General features: G+C 42.7%; 2 protein-coding genes across 3 annotated transcripts in view; one reads left to right on the top strand and one right to left on the bottom strand.

Annotated features, from left to right (window-relative positions):
* Positions 1 to 247: 247 nt before the first annotated feature.
* Positions 248 to 22,023, top strand: TMEM40 (transmembrane protein 40). Of its 2 annotated transcripts, XM_077822283.1 has the most exons (14): positions 248 to 416; positions 653 to 697; positions 5,038 to 5,094; positions 7,632 to 7,771; positions 8,461 to 8,614; positions 10,390 to 10,497; positions 12,261 to 12,362; positions 13,474 to 13,509; positions 15,255 to 15,287; positions 17,306 to 17,368; positions 17,684 to 17,755; positions 17,845 to 17,919; positions 18,721 to 18,783; positions 19,227 to 22,023. In XM_077822283.1, exons 3-14 carry the CDS (start codon positions 5,046 to 5,048, stop codon positions 19,244 to 19,246), a joined length of 915 nt encoding a protein of 304 aa, XP_077678409.1. In that variant the 5' UTR covers positions 248 to 416; positions 653 to 697; positions 5,038 to 5,045; the 3' UTR covers positions 19,247 to 22,023. The 2 variants fall into 2 exon arrangements, with proteins under 2 accessions (XP_077678409.1, XP_077678408.1); XM_077822282.1 differs by having other exon boundaries at positions 248 to 697.
* Positions 22,024 to 22,850: 827 nt separating this feature from the next.
* TKT (transketolase) overlaps positions 22,851 to 26,106 on the bottom strand; it is a 38,214-nt gene continuing 34,958 nt past the window's right edge. Inside the window, exons 13-14 of the mRNA XM_077821760.1 lie at positions 25,695 to 25,817; positions 22,851 to 23,160 (exon numbers count right to left, since the gene is read on the bottom strand). Coding sequence (XP_077677886.1) covers positions 22,973 to 23,160; positions 25,695 to 25,817 — 311 coding nt within the window. The 3' untranslated portion in view covers positions 22,851 to 22,972. The remainder of the gene's footprint in view (positions 23,161 to 25,694; positions 25,818 to 26,106) is intronic.

The following is a 26,106-nucleotide window of genomic DNA, read 5'->3' as shown; positions in this document are numbered from 1 at the left end:
CTCTGGGTATGTCTGCACTGCAGTCAGAGGGGTGATTACAGCACACATAGGCATATCTGAATTAGCTTTCATCTAGCTAGCTCAACCAACAGCAGCAGCCGGGAAGCTGCAGCAGCATGTGGCTTCCTCCTCCTCCCCTCCCTTTTCCCACAAATAAGCCAATCCCCTTATAACTGAACTTGCAAAACAGAAGTGGAATGAATTTAGATGTAATTTCCTCTCTGCTCTTTATGAGGCAATCAGAAAACTGAAGCTGCTGCTGCTCCACCTCCACCCAGACTCATCAGGCAAGTTGGTCTGCATTTGTGCCTGGTTGATTCAGGGGCCTGAGGCCCTACCACCTCCTTCCCTTGGAATCAGGAGGCTCCCGGACGTCATGGAAGTTAAAGTTCCAGCCTCACTGCTTAGTGTTTGGGGTAAAATTTTCATGTAAGGAGCTCACAGCTTAGAGGAGGAAATGAAACCATTCCTGCTTCTGAGTCAGGCAATCTAAGGGAGCAGCACCACATGTAATTGCCTTTGGGACTGTGACTTCACAGCACCTCTGTGCTCCATCCAATCTGGGGCATGTGATTAATACACTCAGACATCTAGTTGTGATCACTCTGACAGGCCCAGGCTCCTACCACACACATCCCTCTCTGCCTTTCAGACAGGACGGTTCACCTTTGAAGCAGCAGTGCCGGCAGAAGAGCAGGTAAGTGCCAAGCACATAGAGAACATGGCTACATCATAGGGTTTTGGTCATTCTTACATTGTAATGGGCTGTTTCTCTAACTGTGATATAGAAACTATGGGGTTATTTATTTTCCTCTAGGAACTGAATTGACATGGCAGGAATCTTTGTGGTTTAAAGGACAATGTTCAATAGACTGGGCCCCAAAGCCCCTCACCTAAAAAGTTGGTTCTTATTGTCTGCCTCCCTCTGATGTGTTTTTTTAAATTAATGAAGAGACAACGTTTTAAATAAGTGAGACTAGTTCTCCGCCTTAACTTTTCTCAAGTTGTAAATGTGAGCTCTATGGGACTGTGTTAAATCTACCGAAGTTAAAAAAAAAACCCAGTCTTTAGCTTTTTGAAAACAGTACAGCCAAATACTACACAAGGGAATAGATACATAAATGTAGACTGTTAAAGGAGTGCTCTACATCAGTGGTTCTCAACCTTTCCAGACAACTGTACCCCTTTTAGGTGTCTGATTTGGCTTGCATATCCCCAACTTTCAAACTCATTTAAAAACTACTTGATTATAAAATAAGACAAAAATACAGAAGTGTCAGAGCTCACTATTACTGAAAAATGGCTGACTTTCTCATTTTAACCATATAATTATAAAATAAATCAATCGGAATATAGTTATTGTACTTGGATTTCAGTGTATAATATATATAGCAGTATAAACAAGTCCCATCTGTATGAAATTTTAGTTTGTACTGACTTTGCTAGTGCTTTTTATGCAGCCTGTTGTAAAACTAGGAAAATATCTAGATAAACTGATGTACCCCCTGGAAGACCTCTGCATACCCTCAGAGGTACAGGAACTCCTCACTTCAAGTCCTCCTGGTTAACATTGTTTCATTGCTGATCAATTAGGGAACATGCTCGTTGAAAGTTGTGCAATACTCCCTTCTAACGGCATTTGGCAGCCACCTGCTTTGTCCACTGCTTGCAGGAAAAGCAGCCCGTTGCAAGTAGCTGGTGGGTGGTTGGAACCAGGGTGGACTGGGAGCCCCCCTATCAGATCCCCGCTCCCCTAAATTCCCTGTGCAGCAGCTGCTCAGCAAGCTATCAGTTGCTGGCAGTTCAACGGTCCCTCCCCCCACTGCCATGTGCTGCTCCTGCCCTCTGCCTTGGAGCTGCTCCCCAAGACTCCTGCTTGCTGTGTGTGTGGGGGGAGAGGAAGAAGAGGGGCTAATGTCAGGGTGTCCCCCTCCCCCCTGCTCCTGCAGCCCACTTACCCCATCTTCCATAGAGCTGAGAGGACACACGGAGGGAGGGAGCTGTGGTAAGATCTCAGCTTCCTGATCTAATTAACAAGGCAGTGTACTTCTGAACCCACTCTTCATACTTAAAGCGGAAATGCACATCTCTATCTCTCAAACACACACAGGGTGTGTGTCTCTGTCTGCCCTCCCTCCTTTCCTGCTGCCTTGTAGAGTGTGAGAGTTAACCCTTGAGGACTCAGCCAATTGCTAGTTCATCATTTAGCAGTAAGGCATTCCCTGGGAAATATCCCACCCTCTGACTCCTCCACCTCAACCAAGCTTCACAATCATCATCACTTTGTACCAGTATTAAATTGTTTGTTTAAAACTCATACTGTGTGTGTGTGTGTGTGTATATATATATACACACACACACACACACACTAGACTATAGTATATAATATAGTCTTTTATCTGGTGAAAAAAATTTCCCTGGAACCTAACCCCCTCATTTACATTAAGTCTTATGGGGAAATTAGATTCGCTTAACATCGTTTCATTTAAAGTTGCATTTTTCAGGAACATAACTACAACGTTAAGTGAGGAGTTCCTGTACGTGTACTTCTGGTTGAGAATCACTGTTCTATATCTTTGAATGTGTAAATGGACAGTTAATAGAGAAGGTGCCAGTAGATGGCACTTAGGAACAGAAAGCATAGTTCTTGGGTTTTGTAGGCTCAATGAAACTTGTTGTGAGCTGCAAATGGCTTCCTCTTGCAGCTGTTTACATCATTTCTTAATACAGACCAAAAAGGCATCAGAGGCCTGCTTCTGATCTCACACAAGTTTTACTCTAGTATAATTCTAAAAAGACTTCAGTGGCATTAAGCTCTGATTTACACCATGGTAAATTAGATCAGGCTTATGACAAGTCTCATCATTCCCCCTCAACTAATGTCACACTTGAAATGCCAATATATTATCATCATTTTGTCATTACTGTATATAATCTACTAAAACAGTTTTCAGAGATTTATAGTTACAGAGGATGTACTTTCTTAAGGAATAATAATTAATAATAAACACTACCACATGATTATTATTTATGTGTTTAGATTGTTATTTTCAAAGGAACCCAAGGGGACTTTGTTGCCCAAATCCCATTGACATTAAATGGGAGTTCAGTCCCTGACTCCTTTCTGCTTCTTTGAAAATCCCAGCGTTAAAGCACAAGGATTGGTTAGGTCTTATCAGGGGCACATCTGAGGAACCCGCAGCATATTTATTCCTCTTTCCAGTCCTTTGCAGAAGGACATATAGTGCAGTGGCACAGAACAGTGTTCTTTTCAAGCTCCAGTATTCTAATAAATCTAAGGAATGTTGTCATATACCTGGAGTAGGGAGTGGCACCAGAAGTGCATTTTGTCTAATGTACCCAATATATTAGACACAATGAAGGCATTAACTCATTAAAGCATATAAATGAGTAAAGTTTTAAGATAAATCAATTCTGATGGCTCATGATGTTGACACTGTCAACATCTGCCTTTAACATTCCATCTGTTGTCACACTGTGTCAGATTCACTGATGCATGGTGGCTCACTTGGGCCTCTTTGAAGCTGCTGCAGCGAAAAACCAGAAGTAAGAGCTGATTAGACAAAGCAGTACAGAGCATACTGGCTAAACTCCCCTCCCCATACCCCAAGTTTCATTTCAGGCTGAAACATGCCTGTAATATTTTTAGAAAATACAAACATTCACTGAATTAACTGTGTTATTAAACACTCAAAAACCCAGACTCGCAAGAAGGGAAAAACTTATTTGAAGTAATTTTATTCCATTCTCCCTTAGTATTTCATTCAATTTGACAGAATTCAATACTCTGAATTATACATATATCAGCATAAAAATGCCATTATTTAAAGTGAAAAATATTCCACCCAGAATGTTAAAAGCATTATTTCATCAAAATATCAGTTCTGCCTCTCCTCTTACTAGTTTTAGTCCATTCACTCCTGATTTACACTACTGTGAGTTGGAATCAGGCCCACTGTAGTTGAAAATTATTTTAATTCAAGAATTAATGGTTTCATGTGTAAGTATTTAGTTCTTTTCTAATCTGCACACAAAGAACTATATTAAAGTAACATCAAGTTGTAAAGTCAAGTTCTTAGAAGTTAGGAAATACCAGAACTAAGATTGCCTGTGCAACCTTAATGCTGCCCCCCTGTGTAGATACACTCTTAAATGACTTGATCACATACTCTTTTTCCCCACAAGACCCTTGCCTCATTTCCTTCCCTCCCTCCAGCTTCCAGTTGCAGACCCCTTGCCCAGCCAGTTCCAATTTCTTTCCCCTCTCCATTCCCAGTCTCACGAGACTTCTTGTTGCTGTCCATTTCTCTCCCTCCCCTGGGTCCAGCTCTTATCCATTCCAATCAGACTGCTTCCTCCTCCATGCTGCCTGCATTTCTGGTTAAGTGGCATGCTGAAACCCTTATAGTGAATAAGTAGCTAAGCAGGAATTCAAACTGAGGCCTTCACAACTCACAGCAACTTGCACATTACTCTAGGAAAACACATAGAACTCTGAATCTGGGGAAAAATCTGGCAAATTAAAGATATGTTTTATTTCAAGACTTAAATCATTTCAGTTCACCTCCACGGCATTAACCTCCTGAATACATTAAACAGAGTTTCCCATATCCTCCCTGATCTACCTATTTCCAGTTTAAGGAATGACGGCTCTCAAGTGAAGATTGATCATTCTGTTTAACTAGTAAGGAATTATCATTAAGTTACTCACATCTATAGCAAATAATTAAATATTTTTATAATAGCAACAAACAATTATATGATTGAGTCAGGAGTTCCTATATTTTTACTCATGATAACAATAACTAGTTCTTCCGGGCATAATCCTGCTGTGCTCACTCAGGTGAATTCCCAGTGACTCAAAGGGAGTTTTGCCTAAATGATGGCTGCAGGAATGCAATGTATGAGTGAGTTCAGAATTCTAAGTGCTGTAATGAGACGCTCTGTGTCCGCGTGGAAGCGCATTGGGGAAAGCACAAAGAAGCTCATGCTCATTTTAAAATTCTGTTTTTACAGACACAGCAATGGACAACTTTAACTTCTCACTTCCAGTTCTCACTGGAAAACAAGAAGGTAACGTAAAGGGAAACATGGAGGCCAAGGCCTGCAGCACCGTCACACCACAACCTATGTCCCAGCTTGTGCTGTGCTGGCCCCTGAAAGCTCAGAACTTGGCCCTTCTGAAAATGTGCCTTGAGCCATCTTCTCCCTGCTTGTAAAAGACTTATGGAAACCCTCCTAAGGCGCATGCGTCACACAGCAGGGGGGCACCACGTCAGGCTGAGTCACTTGCATTTTTTTAACTCTTTTGTTTGGCATTAACACAGTTGAGGGGATGGGATTCTCCCACACATCCAGGCCTCTGTACACTGCAGCAGGATGAACTCCTCTGTCAGACACATGGCATTGCACAGGCCCAGAGCCACCCGCAAGCCCCACTGTAAGAGTCATGCTGTGACTCTGGGTGCTCTGGTTAGGTCTGGGACACGGAGCTCCTCACAGACAGCCTCCTGAGTTGCCTACATTACCCTGGGGGTGTTTTTGGCCCCAATCAGCCCAGAATCCCCAGAACTCAAAGATGGCTTACGGCCACCTCTGCCCTCCATCCTGCGGTGCTGTGCTGTGTGTCTTGTGCCACCAAGAGGCATAGCCCAGGAACTCACCCATTATGTTTGCCAACCTACAAAGACATTAAGGAAGAGAACAAACAATGAAAGAATAACATTAAATTTCCGTGAGAGAATCCTGGAAGAACGTCCATCTGGGATCCTCTAGCCACCATTCCCCCTTAGAGATAGGCTGGAACATTTTTACATTTGAGGGTTCAGTATCCAGAAATCAGAATCACACCTACTATATACACCGGACCCTTGCTAGAATGCAGGATTTGGGATCCATGTGCCGTACCGCATTAATGCGGGGACCGCGTTAAAATGAATTCCAATTTAAGTAATCCAATTTGGGATCCGTGGCCGCGACTGCGTGATATGTGAATTTGTGCTATAAAGACACACGTTCTAGCGAGGGTCCAGTGTATGTCACAAATGCAGCTCAACAGTCAGGGTCTAGCTTTAATCAGATTTTGCTCCCTTGCGATTCTGAGCTCAACCGCTCCTACTCTAAGGGTATGTCTACACTGAAATTAAAAGCCTGTGGCTGGCACGTGCCAGCTGAATCAGGCTCATGGGGCTCAGGCTGCGGGGCTGTTTAACTGCAGTGTCGACGTCCAAGCTCAAGCTGGAGATCGGGTTCTAGGATCCTGGGAGGTGAGAGGATGCCATAGCTCATGCTGCAGCTAGTGCCAGAATGTGTACATCACAATTAAGCAGCCTTGCAACCTGACCCTTGCGAGCCCAAATCAGCTAGCACAGGCCACCTGAGGGTGTCTAATTGCAGTGTAGACATACTGCAAGTCGGCTGATGCAGCCCACATGCTCAGGGTTTAGCTGATCACCATATTTGGGGTCGGGAAGGAATTTTCCTCCAGGGCAGATTGGCAGAGGCCATAGGGGTTTTTCGCCTTCCTCTGCAGTGGGGGGCATGAGTCACTTGCTGGAGGATTCTCTGCACCTCGAAGTCTTTAAACCACAATTTGAGGACTTCAATAGCTCAGACATAGGTTAGAGGTTTGTTACAGGAGTAGGTGGGTGAGATTCTGTGGCCTGCGTTGTGCAGGAGGTCAGACTAGACGATCATGGTGGTCCCTTCTGACCTTAAAGTCTATGATTCTATGAATACTCCCTGATGAGCAGATTCACACCAGTACCTTTTGGTACCCACTCTGTTTTGGCCACAACCTCTAGCATTAAAAATATTTCCCCTTCTTCCTCCACTGAAACAGTAGCATTGCAAAGGTACCAGGACTGTGTTATCAACTTATGAGATTCTCTTGTTGAGTAAAAACAACGAGGAGTCCTTGTGTTACCTTAGAGACCAACAAATTTATTTGGGCATAAGCTTTCGTGGGCTAAAACCCACTTCATCAGATGCATGGAGTGGAAAATACAGCAGAGAGGTATAAATACACAGCATAGGAAAAGATGGGAGTTGCCTTACCAAGTGGGGGGTCAGTGCTAATGAGCCAATTCAGTTAAGGGGAAATGGGCTATTCTCAACAGTTGACAAGAAGGGAAGAAAAAAATCACTTTTGTAGTGCTAATGAGTTCAGTGTAATCAAGGTGGCCCATTTCAAACAGTTGACAAGAAGGTGTGAGTATCAGTAGGGGGAAAATTTGTTTTTGTAGTGACCCATCCACTCCCAGTCTTTATTCAGGCCTAATTTGATGGTGTCCAGTTTGCAAATTAATTCCAGTTCTGCAGTTTCTCATTGGAGTCTGTTTTGGAAGTTTTTTTTGTTGAAGAATTGCCACTTTTAAGTCTGTTATTGAGTGTCCAGGGAGATGAGTTGAGTAGTGGCAGACCATACATTTCTCTATGCCATTGTTGTTTTTCATACAAATTGGTCAAATGTTACTCCTTTTCCTAGAAGCCAAACATGCTACAGGACCCATGCCCATTCCCAGAGCTATGTAAGAGCATGACAGTAACTCCTCATCACAAGACCATGTTGTAATGCACCTTCTTTAATTGTATAAATATCTTTTTCCCAGACATTTTTCAGAAAGCTTTTGCTGCTGATGCTGATTATTTGGAAATGTCTGAGAAAATGAACCAGTCCTTCTGGAAATTGTTAATAAAATGTTTAGCCACTGTTAACCCAGCCAGCCTGACCGCTGAAGAAACACACAATGTAAGTTACTAAGGAATCCTCATTTTCTTTTGCTCTTTGTAAAATATTAAGTATTTCCTTATTGGCTGCATGGTTTTGCTTGTCCACTGACCTATGGAAACCCTTTGGGAGAATAAAATGTAGAGCCTAATCCTCGTTTATGCTAAAGTTCCTTTATGCTTGCCAGAGCTGCATAAAAGGGCCTTAGTGTTAAAGAGAATCATGGACAAAATTTTCCTGCAGATGTGAAGAAATTAACTTCAAAAAAATGTTAGCTCCCTAGTGTATTCCTCTGTATCTATTCACCTGCTTTCTTTGAAGCAAGGACACTAATGCTGAAGTTATAAAATGGCGTTGCAAGCTATTCAAATGATCACATGTCCATTCAAGAACCTTGTACGCTATTTCTCCAGTCCTGGGACTCAGCCACAGAGTAGGATGAAAAGTTTAATGCTATTGCACCATGCCACAGTGATGGCTTGTGGGGTAGTTCAGTGAAAGTAGCATGGGCTAGGGGTGTGAGTAAAAGACTGGAAGCCAAGATTCTCATCCCAACTTTGGTCTTGGGCAGAACACATTTTCCCTTCTGTAAAGTAGGGGTATTGTTGTGCCTTTCCCAGATGGGTTGTGTGATGCTTATAAAGCACTTTAATAATAAGTGCTTGGTTTTATTAGTAGGCCTGTTGGATGTGTACTTACCTTTCTTTCAGCTCCTTAACAGAGACATAAACTCATCTGATGAGCGTGCAGCCTCCTTGAAGACCATAGGAAAAAAAGGAGTTAATGCAATGGTTGTGCTTTACCTGCTGCTAAAGGTGAAAGATCTATCTGCCTACAGAGAGCTGCCCAGCTCCAAGAAAAATGGTGAGTATTAATTGGCTGCACATCCGTCCAGACCAAATCTGGGATGTAGACAAGGAGTAATAGCTGTTTTGTTAAAAATGGCTGTAGCCAGACTAGGGCGTTAGTTTTATTTCAAAACACTGAAGTGTGCTGGGAAGGGAATAGAAGTGAATTATAGTAAAGTGAACAGAGAAAGTGCTTAGAAAGATGTATTGCCCAAGTGATGATGGCAGCCAGATAGCTAGAAGCCATTTAGAGAGATGGCGACTGTACTTATTCTAGTTTGCAGGGTTTCTCTGGAAAAAGTCGTTGATCATTTAGGGTTGAGATCCTCACTCAGTGGTAAAGTCAAAGGAGCTGTGCCAGTTTACATCAGACCTTCAATTTCCCCCTCTTCTGATGAGACTAATCATAGCAAAATTTTAATTCTCACCTAGACTGCAGCTGACCTATTGATCAAATGAGCAGTGCACAGAGCTGCCATACTGGGCAGACAGCTGTGCTGATCTTGTGGAAATATTTTAGCAAAATTTGCCATTGTGTGTCAGGTGATTCTGTGTGCCTCATCTGATTTCCCTGGGAAATTTGATAACATGGCTAATTTTGAATAGAAAGTGTACAGAATTTGGAGTTTTGATCTTTGAATCTGAAAGCCTGGTTTTGCTTTGCCTGCCTATTTTTGAGCCAAAAGCTTATAAAATATGGCAAGTTTGCGGGAGATGTGAGCCTACATTCAAGTCTGTAGTGAGTTATGAAAGAACACAAGTTGCCAGTGGCTTTGCCTTTTGCTGAACCTATTTCACCACCCTCTGTTAGGAACATGGAACTGTTCATCTCAGGGTGTATTTACACTTGGAAATTTTTCCAAAATAGCTGTTCCAGAATAATTATATCCTGATTATTAAGATCCATTCATAAAGGGTGAAATTCATCCTTGTGCAGAGGGCCTATGTCCCACCCTCCCCCAAAGCCTACTTCAGAACAGGATGGGACTCAGAGGGCAGGGACTGTCCTTTTGGTCTGTGTTTGTACAGTGCCTAGCACAATGGGGTCCTGGTCCATGACTGGGACTTCTTGGCATTACTGTAATACAAATAAATAATAAGATACATAGGCCTTGTTCAGGATCTCTGTGCAGCATTACATTTAAACCCATGAAGAATTACCTAAAATACACCAGTGACTGCCAAGAATCCCCCACTGCTAGGAGTGTCTGGAGATCCCAAGACCACCTGCTTCTTTGGAAAATTTTCTCTGGAAACATTTTTCAAATGTCTGCAACCCAATTCTCAGAGCCCAGAAGAGTTTAGTAAGTACAACGTTTAGAGCTCTGTCTTATGCCTACAAAAGGATGTTGGTGGTGCAGCACAATTCGAGAGAGGCAGTGAGAGATCAAGATTATAATGGGAAAATAGCAGCCCAGAAGTTGGTGAACAATCAAGTCCTCCAGCAAAACCACCCCTCTTGTTCTACTTTTGTCTGCTTCTGGGCAATGTGTATTTTCATGGGAGTTGGCAGCATGGACATGGTAAAGCCCATGCCAAGATGTCTTGGGCTCCCACCACAACAGTATTTTAAACATTTTTTAAAATTGTGGCATTAAACATTTGAACACTTGTTTATGTCATGCTTTCGCTTGTGTTAGTTGCGGTGCTGTATGTGCACTAGCAAGCAAAACAAAGTTAAGATTTGATTTTCCTGGAGGAGCTCCCTTGTTAATAATGCACGACCGTAAAGTAGGAAAACCTTAAATACTAGTTTCAAACAGACTATATTTTATGTCTGCATTTTAACAGATGAAAAATTGAAACTACTTCAGGAATTGGAAAAAAGTGTCACATTTTCACAAGAAGAAAGTGAGGTTGAAAGGTCATCTCGGGAGCCTGCAGAGACACAACCACGAGGTACAGAGAGAGTTTGTCTTGCTTTCGCTTGCAATTTAATTGTAAAAAAATTTAAATTATTGGTAGTCTGACTAAAGGCTCAGATATTTATACAAGAGAATCATGTGCCAGTTACATAGGGATTCAAAAAAAAAAAAAAACCTCTGAAATCAGAAACTATGCAAAATGGAGATGTCAAAAGAGCAACATCTTTAGATTCACCAGGTGCCAAAGAGTAGCTATTGGTCTCTAGTGGAGAGATGGTATTTGGGTACTGATAGTCACTATGGACACAAGAAGCAGAGCGAAGTCTCTGGGACTAGGGATGGGAGGATGAAAGGCAGGCAAGCAGGAGAACAGAGGAGGTAAGAAGCTGGTGCTATGGTTGTGGAAAGTAATAGAGGCAAGCTGCTGAGGGAGGCAGTAATGAAGAAGGACAGAGAGCACTGCAGATGGGAATGGTGGTAGGGGGGAGATGCAAGTAGGAGACACAGCACTGGGGTTAAGAAGAGTGATAGAAAGCAAACAGGCCACAGTAGGACAGAGCCAGTACACACCATACAGATGTCACGTGCCAAAGTCTGGCATCCAGGTAGCCATTTAAATATTTGTATCTTTTTCCATTTTGGAATGACACAAACACCAGCAAAATTCCTGTCCATGCACAGATCAGTGCCAAAGAGAGTATTCCTCTAACCCCTTCTACAGAGAAAACAAACCTGAATCCATTATTCAATTCTTTCTAAAGATTTCTCACTTGAGGAGTGTGATGGGGTCCACTCACCACAGCAGCACCTCTGACTGGCCTTCATGGTGATTAGCTCTGCCAGCCAGTGCACCTTCTCCTGTCATCCTCTCCATCTGGAGACCCACCTCAGTCCAAGTACTGCAGCATCCTCTTCATGACTCAGTAATCTGTCCATATCACCCACTCTGTTTCCCCATTCCGGGGATGGGTACCACTGTTCAACAGTCAAGCCACTTCCACAGCAGTGGATGGGGGTATCCAGCCCTTCCCACTGCTCTGGGTCCCAACCCAGGGACTCTGTAGATAGCAGCCTATTGCTGCATCTCCTTAACTTCCTTCAATGCTGCTTCAGTTCCCTATGACCCCACACCTTCTTCACTCTCTTCTCAGGGCATTCAGCCAGCAAGTCCCAGGAGCTAGCCAGAAGCTGCCTCTTGATCCCCCAGTCCCTGCCAGCAACTACTCTGTCTAAGGAGCTACCCTTGCTGCAGCCTGCTAGGAGCACAGTCCTCACTCCTTGGGCTCCCACAGCCGCTGCCCTGCCCTGCTCTGCCCTGCAGCTCCTTTTGTACTAGCCTGCTAGGCTCTGATTGGCAGCTCCGTGCAGCCTCCCTCTGAGTGGCTGCTTCCTGCCAAGCCTCCCTAGGCTGCCAGGGGGACTCACTTCCTCTGCTCCTTTCTGGGACCGGATGTGGCAGGTCCATGAGGCCACCATTAACCCCTTCCACTCTGATGTGGGGTGAGCACCCCATCACAAGTAGGTTAGAGGTTTTAGCAGCTTAAAAAGATATTGTAAGGAGAGTGCTTTAATGCTGTATCAACGCACGTCCCTTTCATAAAGATACATTTCAGTGCATAGTAACATTGACTTTTCCCGGATTTTTTGCCAAGTGAATGCTCATATGTCTGCACTCTCCGAGGTGTTCCTCATGTGTGCTGAAACCTGTGCTAAGGCAGCTCATAAAGTAGTTTAAAGAACATACAGAAGTAGCTTCTAATAACTGTAGTACTTCACTATCATTTCTTTCATTATTAGCAACCAGCGCTGGCAAGAAAAACGTCTCTGTGGCAACAGTTAAACCAATTTCTCACAAACAAAGTCAGGAAGACCAAGACCATGAAAATCAAGATGGAAGTGGTATGCAAATAAGCCTTTCTTTCCCATAGGGGCCCCCTATTATCATTAACTTTCTAGCACCCAGGACCAAGTAATTTGTATTTTAGAGGTGAAAAAGAAAAACAACTAGGTGGCTCTTTTTACAGCTGTGTGAAAAAACATGGACTCTGTTACTGCAACTTTCTGGCCTCCCTGTAACTGCACTTCTTGTGCCACATGCATAAGCACAAACACCAGCCAGCGCTTAGCTGTAGAAAGGGACGATAATTATGATAAGCATATGTGCTATAGTTATTAGTATTTTATCTCTTAACTTTTTGAGATGTTTGTATAGTAAATCATTAATATTAGAGCTGGGCCTGGAATGCAGTACCAACTTTAAAGCCCTTCCCCTCCAGAAACATGGGAGAGCTCCCATCTGGATCTCAACTTTTTGTTGATTTCAGTTCATACCTAGGGTAATGGTTGGGCAGAGACAGCTATTGAAATTCATCTAAAGAGTTCAAACGCAAATTACAGGTGTCATTTACAGTGTCCACAGTCAGCCCCTCAATCGATTTGAGGAATATAACTAAAGTCAATGCATTGTTTTTTGTTCTCAGGACTTTTCCTTCCCTGTGAAAGAAACCACAAAGCAAGCGCAGTCCAGATACAGAAAATGTGTGTGATAGCCACATACAGATAGTAACATCAATCAGCCCATAGTAGTGGCCCATAACATGTAAAAAGTTAAAGCTTTTGACATTTAACTAACCATTCTAAATGTCTCTTGAGTCTGATTCAATAGCAACATGTTTAGATTGACATCATGAGCTATAGTTTGTCACATAGGGTCTCAAAATAAAATAATACTCCATCATCTAGTGCAGGGACTAGGATACAGTAAAAATTATTTACTTTCAGTTGCTGAGTAATGTTGTGTATAAATTACTTTCCTTTAGAAGCTAAACTGCATAACCCACAACCAATACCCATTTTAAAGACTAGGGGCTCAATTCTGCCTTTAGACACACTTGTGCAAGTGTACTGATTTCAGTGGGATTGCATGCATGTGACTGAAGGCAGAATTGGGCCCTCAAGGCTTGCTAATTGGCTGAATATTAATCTACTGTATATTTGTGCATTATTTTAGGTGCACCAGGAGAGGTTGTCCCCTATAACAAATCAGGTAAATTCTCACCGGTTACCACCCTCGGCAACTTCACATGGATGGAAACAGACTTGTGTAAAAGAATAACTGCATGCTTATAAATGTGCTGTGTCAATGCACCTCTTTTCCTGGAGTGCCATTAGTCTGGCTTTAGCTCTGGATATAGCATGGAGACTATATTCATAGCTTTGTTTGCTCTCTTCCTGGTATTTGACAGGTGTTGATGCTGATTTTTATTACATCTTTCAGCTGCCTTTTGCACAGCTGACGAGGGGACAGCGACTCATTGGTTAGAACAGCTAGGAATGGATAGGAGCCATATACAACGGTTTTGGTCATTCCTTTTAAGGAGGGGCCTAGTGATTATGATGAACAGTTGTTCATTCTTCCTCAGGACGCTCACATGTGCCATGCTGTTATTCGACCCCTTGTTCAATGTGGCTATGAGACTGAGCTGTTTGGAGTTGTTTTCAGTAAGGTGATGATGCTCAGCTCAGGTTTCCTTCTAACCTTACCGAGATCCTGCAGTATTCATGCATTCCAAAACCTTGGCTGAAATAGGATCGTGGATGAAAGCCAAATGAAAATCCAGGTAGAGGCATTGCTAGGCAGAGGGAGCTTGGAGCCGCTCCCTAAATTCCATTCTCCATGTATTGCAAGGTGGCAGCAAGAGATGCATCCTTACTAAACACCCGTGTGCACCCTGCTGCCGCACTGGGGATGCTGCAGCGGCTGAGCTGATTGCCCTCTTGCGTTCTCCACTTCATCCCTCCTGCTCCCTGGGCAGATGTCACATTAGTCAGCAATCAGGTTCTGAGAGCAGAAATGCTGGAGGAGAAGTAACCATTTTGGGAGAATGCCTGCTCAACCACTCCCCTCTACTGCAATAATTGGCAGGGGTTGGGGGGGATAGGCATTACTGCCGCCTTGGAGGTAAGTAGAGAAGGGAGTGGTTCTAGGAGGGACTCCCTAAAGAGTGACCTATTGTTAACAGGATTGGGTAAGATGCCTGGGAGGTCTGGATAGTAAGGAGGAAATGAGCACATCTGAACACACTCCCTGAATTCCCAGGTGAGGGCGGAGTCCTACCGTGCCTTTTCTACGGTACCTTTGGTGGGCCTGGAGATGCCGCCTTTTTTCACGGATGTGGACTTCACCACAGTTACCCACACCTTTGCTACTTCCAGGCTAGACTATTTCAGTGCAGTCTACTGTGCGTGGGGCTAGCGAGACATATCTGACTAGAACTGAACACTGCTGCCAATTTCATGTGTAAGTTAGATTGATACGTACACATAACACCTGTGCTCCATGCTGGGCTGTGCTCACTTCCAAAGGCAATTGTGGGGATTGGGTATGAATTATAAATCCCTAAATCATCTGTGACCCAGCTACCTCAAAGAAAGTAGTAGTCATAGCAATTGTGAGCAGCCAAAATGTTTTTGCTACCTGCTCCTCGTGTTGAATTCCTAGGGTGCTGCAGGGCCCCCGTCTCTCACTTACTCCCTCCTCTAGTCTGGACAGCCCAATCTGGTGCCCTTTTTGATGTCTTTTTCCTGTTTTGAGTCTCTAGATGGATTGTGATTTGTCCTTGGTAGAGTTGACAACAGTGGGGAATAATCTCTTGTGTGATCAGCTGTTGACAAAAGGCACATTGTTTTTAATTGTAAATATGCATGTGTGTTGTAATGAAGGGAATGGCATGAATTGATTTTTGTTTTAAACTACAAGGGACTAAGTCCTAATATTTTGTTGCTTTTCAGAGATTGCAAGACGAGAAAATGCAGCTGCTGCTGGTAAATATAAAAAAGCAAACAGAGAAGTTCTGTTTTCCCTAGAGTATGTGTGCCTTTTCTTTCATGTATATTGTATTTCAGTAATTAACTTTGGGTATTGAAGAACTATTTGATCTCCAAATCCATGGTGAAATTCAGGGTTCATACAAAACCCACATGAACCAAAATTGCTGTATTTTACACAACTGTTCTATTATTAATAATTTGTATAACTATAGGTAAAATGAAATTCACCCCATGCAATCATTTGTATGGTGACTTCAGCTGAACATAGGCAGAAATAGCAGAGGTATAGCTTGTGATGATTTAGCCATGAAGGTGTGTTTCGAGGGGGTTGCTTTAGGCCTTGTCAAATGAACAGTGAATAAGAAAAGTCTTCTCATCAAAACTGTTTGGTTTCAAAATTTGGCTAGAAATATGGTAAAATTTCCATCCCTTTCTGATTTCTTTCAGTCCATCCCTAGCACAAGAACGGTATCTCACAGTAGATTTTGGTAATTCTGCCTTCAGTCCTGGTCAAATTTCTAATTAACATATTCAAAAACTTCTTTTAAGTCTCAAGAGATTTGGGTCAGTTTTTATTTTATCCAAACAGATTCCTCTCCCCCCCACCCCAGATAGAGCTCTTAATTTTGGGGCTATTATAGAAACCCTTTGTCACAGGTCAGGGCAACTGCACCTATATTCCCCCTCCATGATCCAGCATGGACATCCTCCTTTAGGCTTCTAGCTCCCCAGCTGTCACCTCTCATGGGCGAGAGTCATGTCTCTCTTCCCCCTGACCAGGGTATTTCCAGGCTGCACAGTTCCCTGTCTCCATAGTGAATTCTCTAGTTCGTCAGACTACCTCAGCAGGCCAACTGTGCCTGCCTTCCTCAGAGGCTGCAAACAGCATGTTTTTTTTTTCTGAGCAAGCATGTTTATTCTTAAGGTGAAAGAATTGCAGAGGAAAACATTAAAACAATAAAAATCTACACATCTGCTAATAAAGCTTTCTAGAGATCACCCCAACTCAAAGCGTTCAGGCAGGTGAACAATCCTTCAAATCCCGCCCAGGGGTTTGCCTCTGGTTTCAAGTTCATAACTGCTTTGGCTCAGAACAAGCTTCCCCCCCCCCCCCCCCGCCCAACGAATCTGAGAGTCACTCCTTTATTCAGTTGAGCCTCTGATTGTGTCCTCATGTAAAAGGTGATCAGCAGTCAAAAAGGGCCCCTCAGGAAGCTTCAGAAGGAATACCTGCAAAACCAGAGGGGTTACATTTTCACGCACTTCCCTGTAGCGATTTCCTGGGAAGCCCACAACTTTAAAAGTTCACATCGTTCCAAATAGTCCCTTGAAGCACAAAACACTTTCCTCCCTCGAGACGTTACTTATAATCCCACACTAATGCATGAACGTTTGCAGTTTTCGTACCAGGAACTCTTGAAGTTAAGTCAATAGGATTTAACTTCATTCAATAGGGTTTGTCCAGGTTATTGCAGGAAGTTGCCATATCTGTCATACACTTAATCAGCCGATTACAGCAGATTCAATCCCCATAGTCATAATGATGAGTAATTTTCATTTATTCCGTGGTAGTAGCTGCAGCCCTAGAAAACAGATTTAAGACCATAGGGCTCAATCTGAAATGCCTTGTTAGACAAAACTCTGGTTTATCTGGGTCTCAGTAGGGTCCTGAGATACTGCTACTGCTTCAAGCTCGGTAGGCTGGAGAGTTGAGGGCCAGAGAAATGTCTGCTTTTAAGAGAATTATGTTTTGCTAATTCATGTGGTGTAATAGTACAGCTCCTTCTAAATCATCACTATCAGTTAAAAGTTCTGTTTTGGGGTTTTGTTACATCTTCCTACAATCACTAATTTGATCTTTTTTGAAAGGCCATCGTTAGTCTTTTCTGGGATCAATATTACAATGATTTTCAAAGCAAAATTCATTTCAGATGCTGAAAGTAAAACAACCCATCAAAAGTTATCTATTTTAGAATTACTGTTGCACTAACGGTGGTGTCACTTTCCTCTAGCAGGTGAAAACGTTACTTACCTTCAGAGATGTCAAAGACAGTGGATAAGAATACGGAAAAATGGTAAGAATCTTCTTTTATTTAGCTGATCCCAAGCCTAGAGAATCTTGGGCCAAAGAACCTGACCTGAGGGCTTTGGCTTCAGTTCAGCAAGGGACTTAAGCAAGTGTGTAACTTTAAGCATGTGATTAATCATTTTGAAATTAATGGGACTACTCATGCTTCAAGTTATGCACATGCTTCACACTTCAGTTTAGTAGAACTACATAAGGCAGCTGAGGTGGAAATAGAAATGATTTATTATAACTGCTGTAGCTGAACATGTATGATCAAGGGCCATGATTTTAGTGATATAATTTCCTTTCTCTCTTATTTCAGATGTATTCTTTCATTTTGTCATTCTTTGCTTTGGCATTGGAACTGCACTAATTAGCTATTACCACTACAAAGGTAAGACAGGACTTTAGCGTAAGGATGAATTATTGTATTTTGGAAGACAGAACAAAACCAAATACTTGTATTTCTTTTATTCTCTTTAGACTGGATCATTTCTCTTGGTTTTGGTTTAATCACCTTTGCTTCCCTAGAGACCACCGGAATATATTTTGGTCTTGGTAAGTGTATTTTACAGTACCTAAGAAAACAAGCAGCTTTATATCAGTACCTAGAAAATGCAGAGTTTAAGTGATCATGTAAAACACACAGATGTAGAAAAATGCTAAAGACTGAGATTATGTAAAATATCACATCACATAATCCTCCCCCACATTCAGAATTACATGCCGCACCTGGCGACACACCGGCCTCTGACATTTGAAACAAGACGCTGACTCATTTTCCCCTGCTTACCAATCACAAGTTCTCTGAAGATACAGAGACACATTCTCCAGCAGTGGTTAAATAATACTATCCTCACAACATCTGGCAAGGTGTGAGTACTCGGAGTTTGATTCTGTGAGGTGCTGGACAACCCCAACTCGTATTGAGAGGAAAGGCAGTTGAAGATGCTCAGCACACCTTGCAGGAATGGCTCTCTAATCAGAAAACACTCAAATATTGCTACTTGGAATTAAAAAAAAAAAAAAAATCTTCAAGTGATTTCATTGGGGGAAAGTGCAGTTCACAAACTTAAGGTTTCCCGTTACATCACAGAGTAGTAGAAAGCTCCTTTCCTTATTTAATATTAAGGCACTTGACAATTTGTGGAACTGTTTTGTTGGCAAGCAACTTTGTTCATAGTCAGTATTTTGTTAGCAATAGAACTACAGAAGGACCTAGTTTAAACAGTCAAACTGAAACACTTTGATATTTGTCCCCAACAAATATATAATCACCTCTTACCTTTTGCTATTTCACTTCTTCTATGTCGAAATCTCGCTGGTCCTGAACAACTCCTGTATTTTGTTTTTAAATAGTGCATCGAATTCATAGTGTCCTTGACAGATTCATTCCTCTGATTCAGAGATTCAAAATACCAGGTAACACCACATTGTTGCTCAGTCTTATTCTCTATAGATATATTTCCGAGCTATCTCAGAGCACCCCATTTCTACTGGGGCCAGAGAACTAGCTCTGTTTTTAAAAAAAGATTGTACTGTAGGCTACCATTCATTCCTTGAGCCTGTTTTATTTAGAAATTCATTTCTCTCAATTGAGAGTGGCAGAGCATTTTCACATTCTTAATATACTGTGGAGAACTTTCGTTACTTCTTGGCAATGTTTGAATGAGAAATGTGACTGAACTGGGAAAAATCCCTACTTTTTGGTCTTCATACAACTATCAGCTAATGTATGAAATGTATGAAAATTGTATGAAAATCCAGACATGTGGCATGGGGGGAGGGAGTTTAATAATCAACCCAGTGGAGTTCATTTGAACAGAATTCTCCTGACAGTCCTGTTTTTTTGTATCATCATGTAGGTATTAGAAAAGTTGACTGAACAGAAGATCTGAGAATTCAACAATTTTCTGGATTGATTGTACTAAAGTGAATAAAGCTGTTGTATGGTGCAGTTATAAAATCTAATGGCTATTATAAAATATTGAAGCATTAACCATAAAATTTGTTATTCTCTCCACTGTGGAATAAAAACTGCGGTACAGTAGGCCTGTCCTTTCCTTTGACATGTTTTGTGGCTCAGTGCAGCCAGTAAAATAGGCTGTGTTTGTTATAAATTCATTCTAAGCTATGCAGGTAATACATCATGTTATTTTCCCCACCCATATAATTGTGTCGGTCCCACTTGCGAAGTCTGATCCAAAGCCCATTGAAGTCAAGAAATGACTTGCATAGACTTCATTGAGCTCTGGATCAGGCCCTTGATGGTTTAAAAAGTCTTCAGAAACCCTTGTGGGGTTCTTTCCCTCCCCCACGTTCCGGGTCAGGTTTACTTTTCATGTTGCACCCACCTAAACCTCCCCGCTAGCACCAGTGCTGATCGGAGCTATTCCCTTTTGGCTAGAGCCCTGCATTATAAGAGTACTATCTGAGCATGTGGACTAGTCAAGGCTGTTTTTCAAAGCACTTTGTTAGCACCTTTCCTCAAAGAGGCAACCTTGGCACTCAGAAGCTCTGCTTTCTTCACACCTTGTGAAACCATGAGCCAGGCAAACCTCAGCTGCTTGCTTGAACACCAATAGAACAATTACTTTGGATTAGCTAATTTATTGTAGCAGACCTCGATAAACTGTGCTTAGAACATAATGACTTGCAATGAAAGCCAGGTGAGATGTTACACACAGTATATAGCAAAAGGCAAAAATGTATTAGTGACAGCAAATTTAATTTCTCTTCCTGTGACAGCAGTCTGAGGAAAAAAACAAGTGGTTCAAAAAAGAATAAAACTAAATAATGAACTGCAGATTTGGAAAACCTGTCATTTTATAGGGTTGGGTTTTTTTTGCAAATTTGTAGAACTATAAACAGTGGAAAGTGCTGAAGACAGCAAAAAAAAGTGGTTAAAAAACTAAATGTTATACATTACAGTATATGAAGGCATAAAAATGCATAGGGAGGGATAAGAGAAAGAAACTGAAAAAAGACATCTTAAGATATTAACCCAACACAGCCTATTTTAAGGGCAAAGGAACTATATTTTCAGTCTTGCTCAGCAGACTAGAGAAAATAAATTGTAAGCATTTATTTTTAACCACTCTGACCTTTTTTGCTTAATTTAGCTCAATTTGTTTATTCAGGAATAACATTAATTGTGAGGTGGTCTGCATGAAAACAGTGGATCACTGAAATAGATGTTTACATGAAGAATTAATGTATTAAGAGTATTAATAGTAGCATTATTGAAATGCTCATGGTCACAGCTAACTGATTATATGCATTGTTTCTATGCCTTTGTTGAACAATCCTTTGTCATACATAATGTAACTTCACTTTGAAAACAAAAGTCAAGTTCAGACAAAGAACTGCTCAAGCAGACTGTGTTTGCATATTTTGTAATAGAACATTATGAACGTTTTCATCCTGCGCTCATAACAAAGGCTAAGAAACATCTTCCTTTTCTTCTGCTGTAGAATATGTCTTGTTCTAGAAGGAGGTGACTCAGCTTGCATAAGCTGTCTTCGGCAGGGTTGAAGAGAAGGGGAACAGTATATCCTCCCTCTTTGTTGAATATACTGAAATTAATGTTCTGCCAGAGTACTAACCTACTATATTGTGCTTAATCAAACTCAGGGCAGAGAGGTGAGGTAAACTGGAATTCGTAAGAGGAGATACTGCCCATGGACAAGTTATCACAGCTCCTGTATGAGTCCTTGAATACTGCATATGGATAATCTAGCTCATCACTAACATGTTTTCCAAAGAACCAGGAGTGAGATCCTCACCTCTGCTCTAACCCCTTTATGCTGGGTAAAATGGATGGGGTGATGAAAAGGAGCCCTAAAAGTCCTAGTTCTGTCTGGGAGAGAATTTCCTTTGCACAGGCAGACACTAGACACTCAAGAGGACAGGCAGCAGGCTGACTTACAAGGACACTCTTACAAACCCTGTCATAGGGGACATGCCAGGGGTAGGAGGGTGTGTTAGGGGCAGGGCCACAGCATCACTGCAGAGATTCTGGGAAGTGCTGTGGCCCATAGTATATCCCCAGGAGGTGGCCATAACTTAGAGGTGTCTAATTATGCTGCTGGCCTCTCCTGTTCCTTGAAAAGCTCAGAATCAGGAGGTCGGAAAAGTATCTTAAAGCACCTTAGCGCACCATCTCTCCAGGCTACAAAACCTGTGCTGCACCTCGTCAAAGCTGAAGCATAGAATCTCATCCTAAAGTTTTTTAATGGGTGTGACCCAAGGACCTCTTGATGCCAACTGACAGAGAGCACTGGAGCACTGAAGGGTTACAGGGATCCCCTGGGTCTGGTATCTACATCTACATTCTAGCCTGTCAAAGTAAGTCATGTCATGTAAGGTCTCTAGTGAAAACCTGTGTCACATTGGTCATCACAATCACTGTAAGATGTATGTATGGAAAATGTGAGGAGTTATGGGGGGGAGGAGAATCTTAGCCAAACTGGTTGAAAATGTTAAGAAAAGGACTTGGGGTAAGCTAAATTGTAGCAGCTAGGGGCATATCTTGAGAGTTAAGTTTAGGCTCTAGAAAGTATGTTATGATTTTGTTTTATATTGGAAACAAATGGTTATGTACTCATACTTTCTACCACTGGAATCTGTTCTTTGATAATAAACTTATTCTTGTTTTCACTATCTGTGTATCTAAGTGCTGTGTGTTAAGTGATCCCGAGTTGGACCTTGCAAACAGGTGTGTACTATTCCTTCGGGAATAGTGAAATCAGAGTTCTGTGAGCGTCCAGTGGATTGGGGCCGAGCACTCCAGAGGAACGCTGGGCGTGATCGGCGGTCACTGTGTGCCTATCACCGTATCGAGAGTGTGAGACCTGTGAGGGTAAAGCTTGTGGTGCCAGAGACTGGTGGATTAAGGGAGCTGATCCACAACAGGCACAGACAAGACCCCCCCATGCTGAAGTGGTGGTAGCAGGGTGCCTCACAATCCTGGATACCGCTGGGAAGCATCACAATGGTGATATATATAGAAATATAAAGACCCAGGAGAAGAACTTAAAGAAGGTGTTTCAAACTGGAGTATGCTGGGGAGGGAGGGGGAATTATACAGTGTATACACCTGTTTCAGGGGTTTCTTTGAATGGAAGTTCACAATCCAATCGAGCTTCTCCTCTGACTTGATATATTCCTGCATTTGAGAATTCCCTGCTTCTTATAACAGAAATGGACACAGTCACAAATTCAGCATTCAGACCTAATTACAGAATTGAGCAGAGAGAGCTGCTGGCCTGGGAGGGAAATAAACCCTGACAAATACATTATGTAACTAAGAAACATGGCAATTAAAATTGTGAAAAACAGGTGAGAGATAAATGGAGGCATGTTCCATGCCCCAAAAAACTGACATTCCAGAACAGTATGAAGTGACCTAAAAAGACACTAGGATGTTTATATTCAGACACCACCACACTGCATAAAAGCCCCTGTAAGTAAAATGATTTAACACACTATTTTGTTTAAATCTTGTATTTTTATTAGACCTTCTCTGCATATATTTTAAGCACCTTCTCCTCCAAGTCACAGTATAGTTTTGAACACTGGTCTGATGTAACACAACGTGCGATGCTTCGAACTACTCTGCATTCCTTGATTTGGAAACTGCCACTTTAACAGCCTGCACGATGGCATCTTTATCAATGCCAAACATCTTAAGGAGCTCAGCTGGTTTCCCACTTCTTGGCACATGGGATACAGCCAAGCGAGTAACTGTGATACCAGGCTCTCCAACTAGAGCACCAGACACTGCTTCTCCAATGCCACCTAGGAAAAAGACAGTAACATTCATAAAATTCAGAGTGTCTAGACTAACAGGCTATTTCTGCATAAGCAACTTGCTGCAGCTATTAAAATAAAGACAATTTGGAAGATCTAAAGGTTACAAATTTGTTTTGTTTCCATGATAAGGCTGCAGTATCAGCACTGTCACTTCCCACAGGCTAGACTTAGGCAAGCCAGGTTCAATTCCCCACTTCACCACAGACGGAGAGAGACCCAGGCAAGTCACTTCAGGTAAAATTTTCAAAAGATCTTAAGTGATTTATAAGCACTTAGGAGCTTAACTCTTACTGAAAGTCAATGGGACTGAGGCACCTAAGTCAGTTCAATGATTTTGAAAATTTTACCTTTAGTCTCTCTGTGCCTCAGCTCCCCATTTGCAAAATGGGAATAAACTTTCCTATCTCACAAGGATATTGTCAGGTGCTCAGATACTATGGTAATGGGGAGCTATATAAATATATTTAAGATAGAGAGAACTCTCAAGAGGTCAGCAGCATCTTTCAGAATCTGGCACTGAAAGACAGATTTACTGTAACTTTGCGTGACAAGACCATCACCTCAGCAGTGTGAAATTAAACTACTGATTTACACTGGCCCAGCAGCCACCTACATATGGTGCAACCCAAGAGAACGTTGAATTTATAAAAGCACCTGAGTTAGGTTCCTAACCCCCACTGAATTCAAGGGGATTTAGGCACCCTGGTTTAGGCATTTTGTAAATCCTACTAGATGTCTATAAATCTTTAGGTGCCTAAATATCTTCGTAAATCGGAGGCTGAGTCATTGCACGATGCTGGGAGAGAGGTAGAAAGAGGAGTCATCTACCAACAACAGCTGCCGGAAGCTGTCTTGCAGAAGCAGACACAATGGGCTGGATTCTCTTGGGCTACACCATGTGTAGGTGGCTGAACCAGTGTAACTGTATCAATAAGTGAATTTCACCCTGCCAAGGCAATTGTCTAGTCATGCAAAGTTACAGTAAAAACATCTATGTAGAGCGGAGAATAGGTGCAAAAAAGCACGTGCTCAGTCAAACTACCAGCATTGGTGTTCTGGAACAGTGGTGTGTCTAGACCAGTATTTACAATGATGCTATCTCACGCAGGCTGAAACACTGACCACAAACCCCAGTCCAGGACAAACCCACAGTGACAACATCTAATGATGCCGTACTTCATGTTTGTTCCTCTAATGACGTCCCTTTTAATGCTTCCCTCCCACGCAGAACAAGGCTGACACGTAGATCATGGAAACAGCAATCTGTTCCCCTTTGTGTAATGTAAAGTCTTGCCCTCACAGGACACTTTTACACAGGGAAGCCACTGAAGACTTGTGCAGGCAGAAGATATTTTGCCATAGGCCCTACACATGACTTTTTACCCCTCTAGCGCTCTCCAGGTACCCCACAGCAACGACAGGGAATATAACAGGCCTGGCAAGCCGCTGCTGCACAGATTATGGAATGAAGAGAGGACACTGGGAATGTATGCCAAGCAATCCAGCATTGAGCCCAGTGACTCAGGGAATGCCAAGGAAGTGCACAGCAGTTGCATCTATTACATCTTTTAACACACTGGCTGCTGTATATGCTCTCTGCTGGCCAGTATGGAGAGGCAATCGCTATAGTCCCACAAGCACCCTACCACCTCTGGAGTTTATAACATTAGCAGGAACAGAAGGATCAAGATTTCACCGGATCCATGTTTAAGGAAGGACCCTAACGGAAACGGTAACTACAGGGGGCCTCTAATTAACCCAGTACCTTAAGGAAAAAACAGAGACTTTCACCCCTCACGATCAGTTTCCATTGTTAAGGATAACTTTGCAAGGAAGATGGCTGGAAACTTTTTTTGAAAGAAATAAAGCCATGAGATCAGCCATGCTATTTCTGAGTCTCAAAAGTCAAGAAGAGACTGTAGGCTTGACAGGCCAGCTCTGTGGGCTATCACTAAGGTTGCAGGTCTGTCATGGATTCAGTGAATTTCCGTGACCTCCGTAACTTCTGCAGCAGCAGCAGTTTGGGTGTCTGGGAGGGGGCTCAGAGCTAGGGGTTAGGAGGGTGCGGGGGGAAGGCGCTTACCTGGGGTGGGGGTCCCCCTGCAGCTCCTAGGCAGAGGAAGAGGGGGGGGTCTTGGCACCAGGCCCCAGCCCTGTAGCTCCCAGCGCTTGTGGTGGGAACAGCAGAGGCACTCCTGCTCTGGCCCCTGCCTCCACTGCCTAGGAGCTGCAGGGACGTGGAGCCAGGTAGGAAGCCCTGCCAACCTGCCCCACCAGCACAGGTCCCGGGTCACCTCCCCCAGCAGCCCCGGACTCCCCTCCTGCCCCGACTTGTAGCACCCTTGCCCCCCTGAGCACTCCTGCCCATTTTAGTCAGGGTGGGTATTTTTAGTAAAAGTCATGGACAGGTCATGGGCCCGTGAATTTTTGTTTACGGCCCATGACCTGTCCATGACTTTTACTAAAAATACCGGTAACCAAAAGATAGCCTTAGCTATCACCACCTGAAATCAGCTTACCTTCAGGGTAATGGTCTTCCACAGTGATAATTCTGCCTTTGGTTGCTCTTGCATTTTCCAGTATAGTTATCTTATCCAGGGGTTTTATAGTGAATGGATCAATCACTCGGATGTAGATTTTTTCTGTAGAAGTGGAATTGTAAAGTTATTGTACAATATGGTATGTGCCTTTGAAGAATGTGAGTTAAAAACTTCTGTGAGAAATGCAGTGCGAAACCTTGAGAGGCTCTTGCATAATTACTGAAAAAATGGCTCTAATCATTTCCAGAATATGATTTGCAAATTTTTTATTCTGAACTCATGAGTCATGAATGCTCCCTCCCCATTCCCTCAGTCCCTGGAGATGGCTCCAGCTCTCAGCACAGAGACCTTTGCCTCACAGTAAATGCAGTATGGTAGCTGGACCCAGACT

The sequence above is a fragment of the Eretmochelys imbricata genome, chromosome 7 (assembly GCF_965152235.1).
Source record: "Eretmochelys imbricata isolate rEreImb1 chromosome 7, rEreImb1.hap1, whole genome shotgun sequence".
Classification (NCBI taxonomy): domain Eukaryota; kingdom Metazoa; phylum Chordata; order Testudines; family Cheloniidae; genus Eretmochelys; species Eretmochelys imbricata.
This window is presented reverse-complemented; position numbering and strand designations above follow the sequence as displayed.

Bases quoted from the DNA above. Each gene is read 5' to 3' on its own strand.
- TMEM40 (XM_077822283.1), top strand. From the start codon at position 5,046: ATGGACAACTTTAACTTCTCACTTCCAGTTCTCACTGGAAAACAAGAA. The intron at 13,510-15,254 runs GTAAATTCTCAC...GTTGCTTTTCAG, and splicing joins TGTCCCCTATAACAAATCAG to AGATTGCAAGACGAGAAAAT. The intron at 18,784-19,226 runs GTAACACCACAT...ATCATCATGTAG, and splicing joins TCAGAGATTCAAAATACCAG to GTATTAGAAAAGTTGACTGA.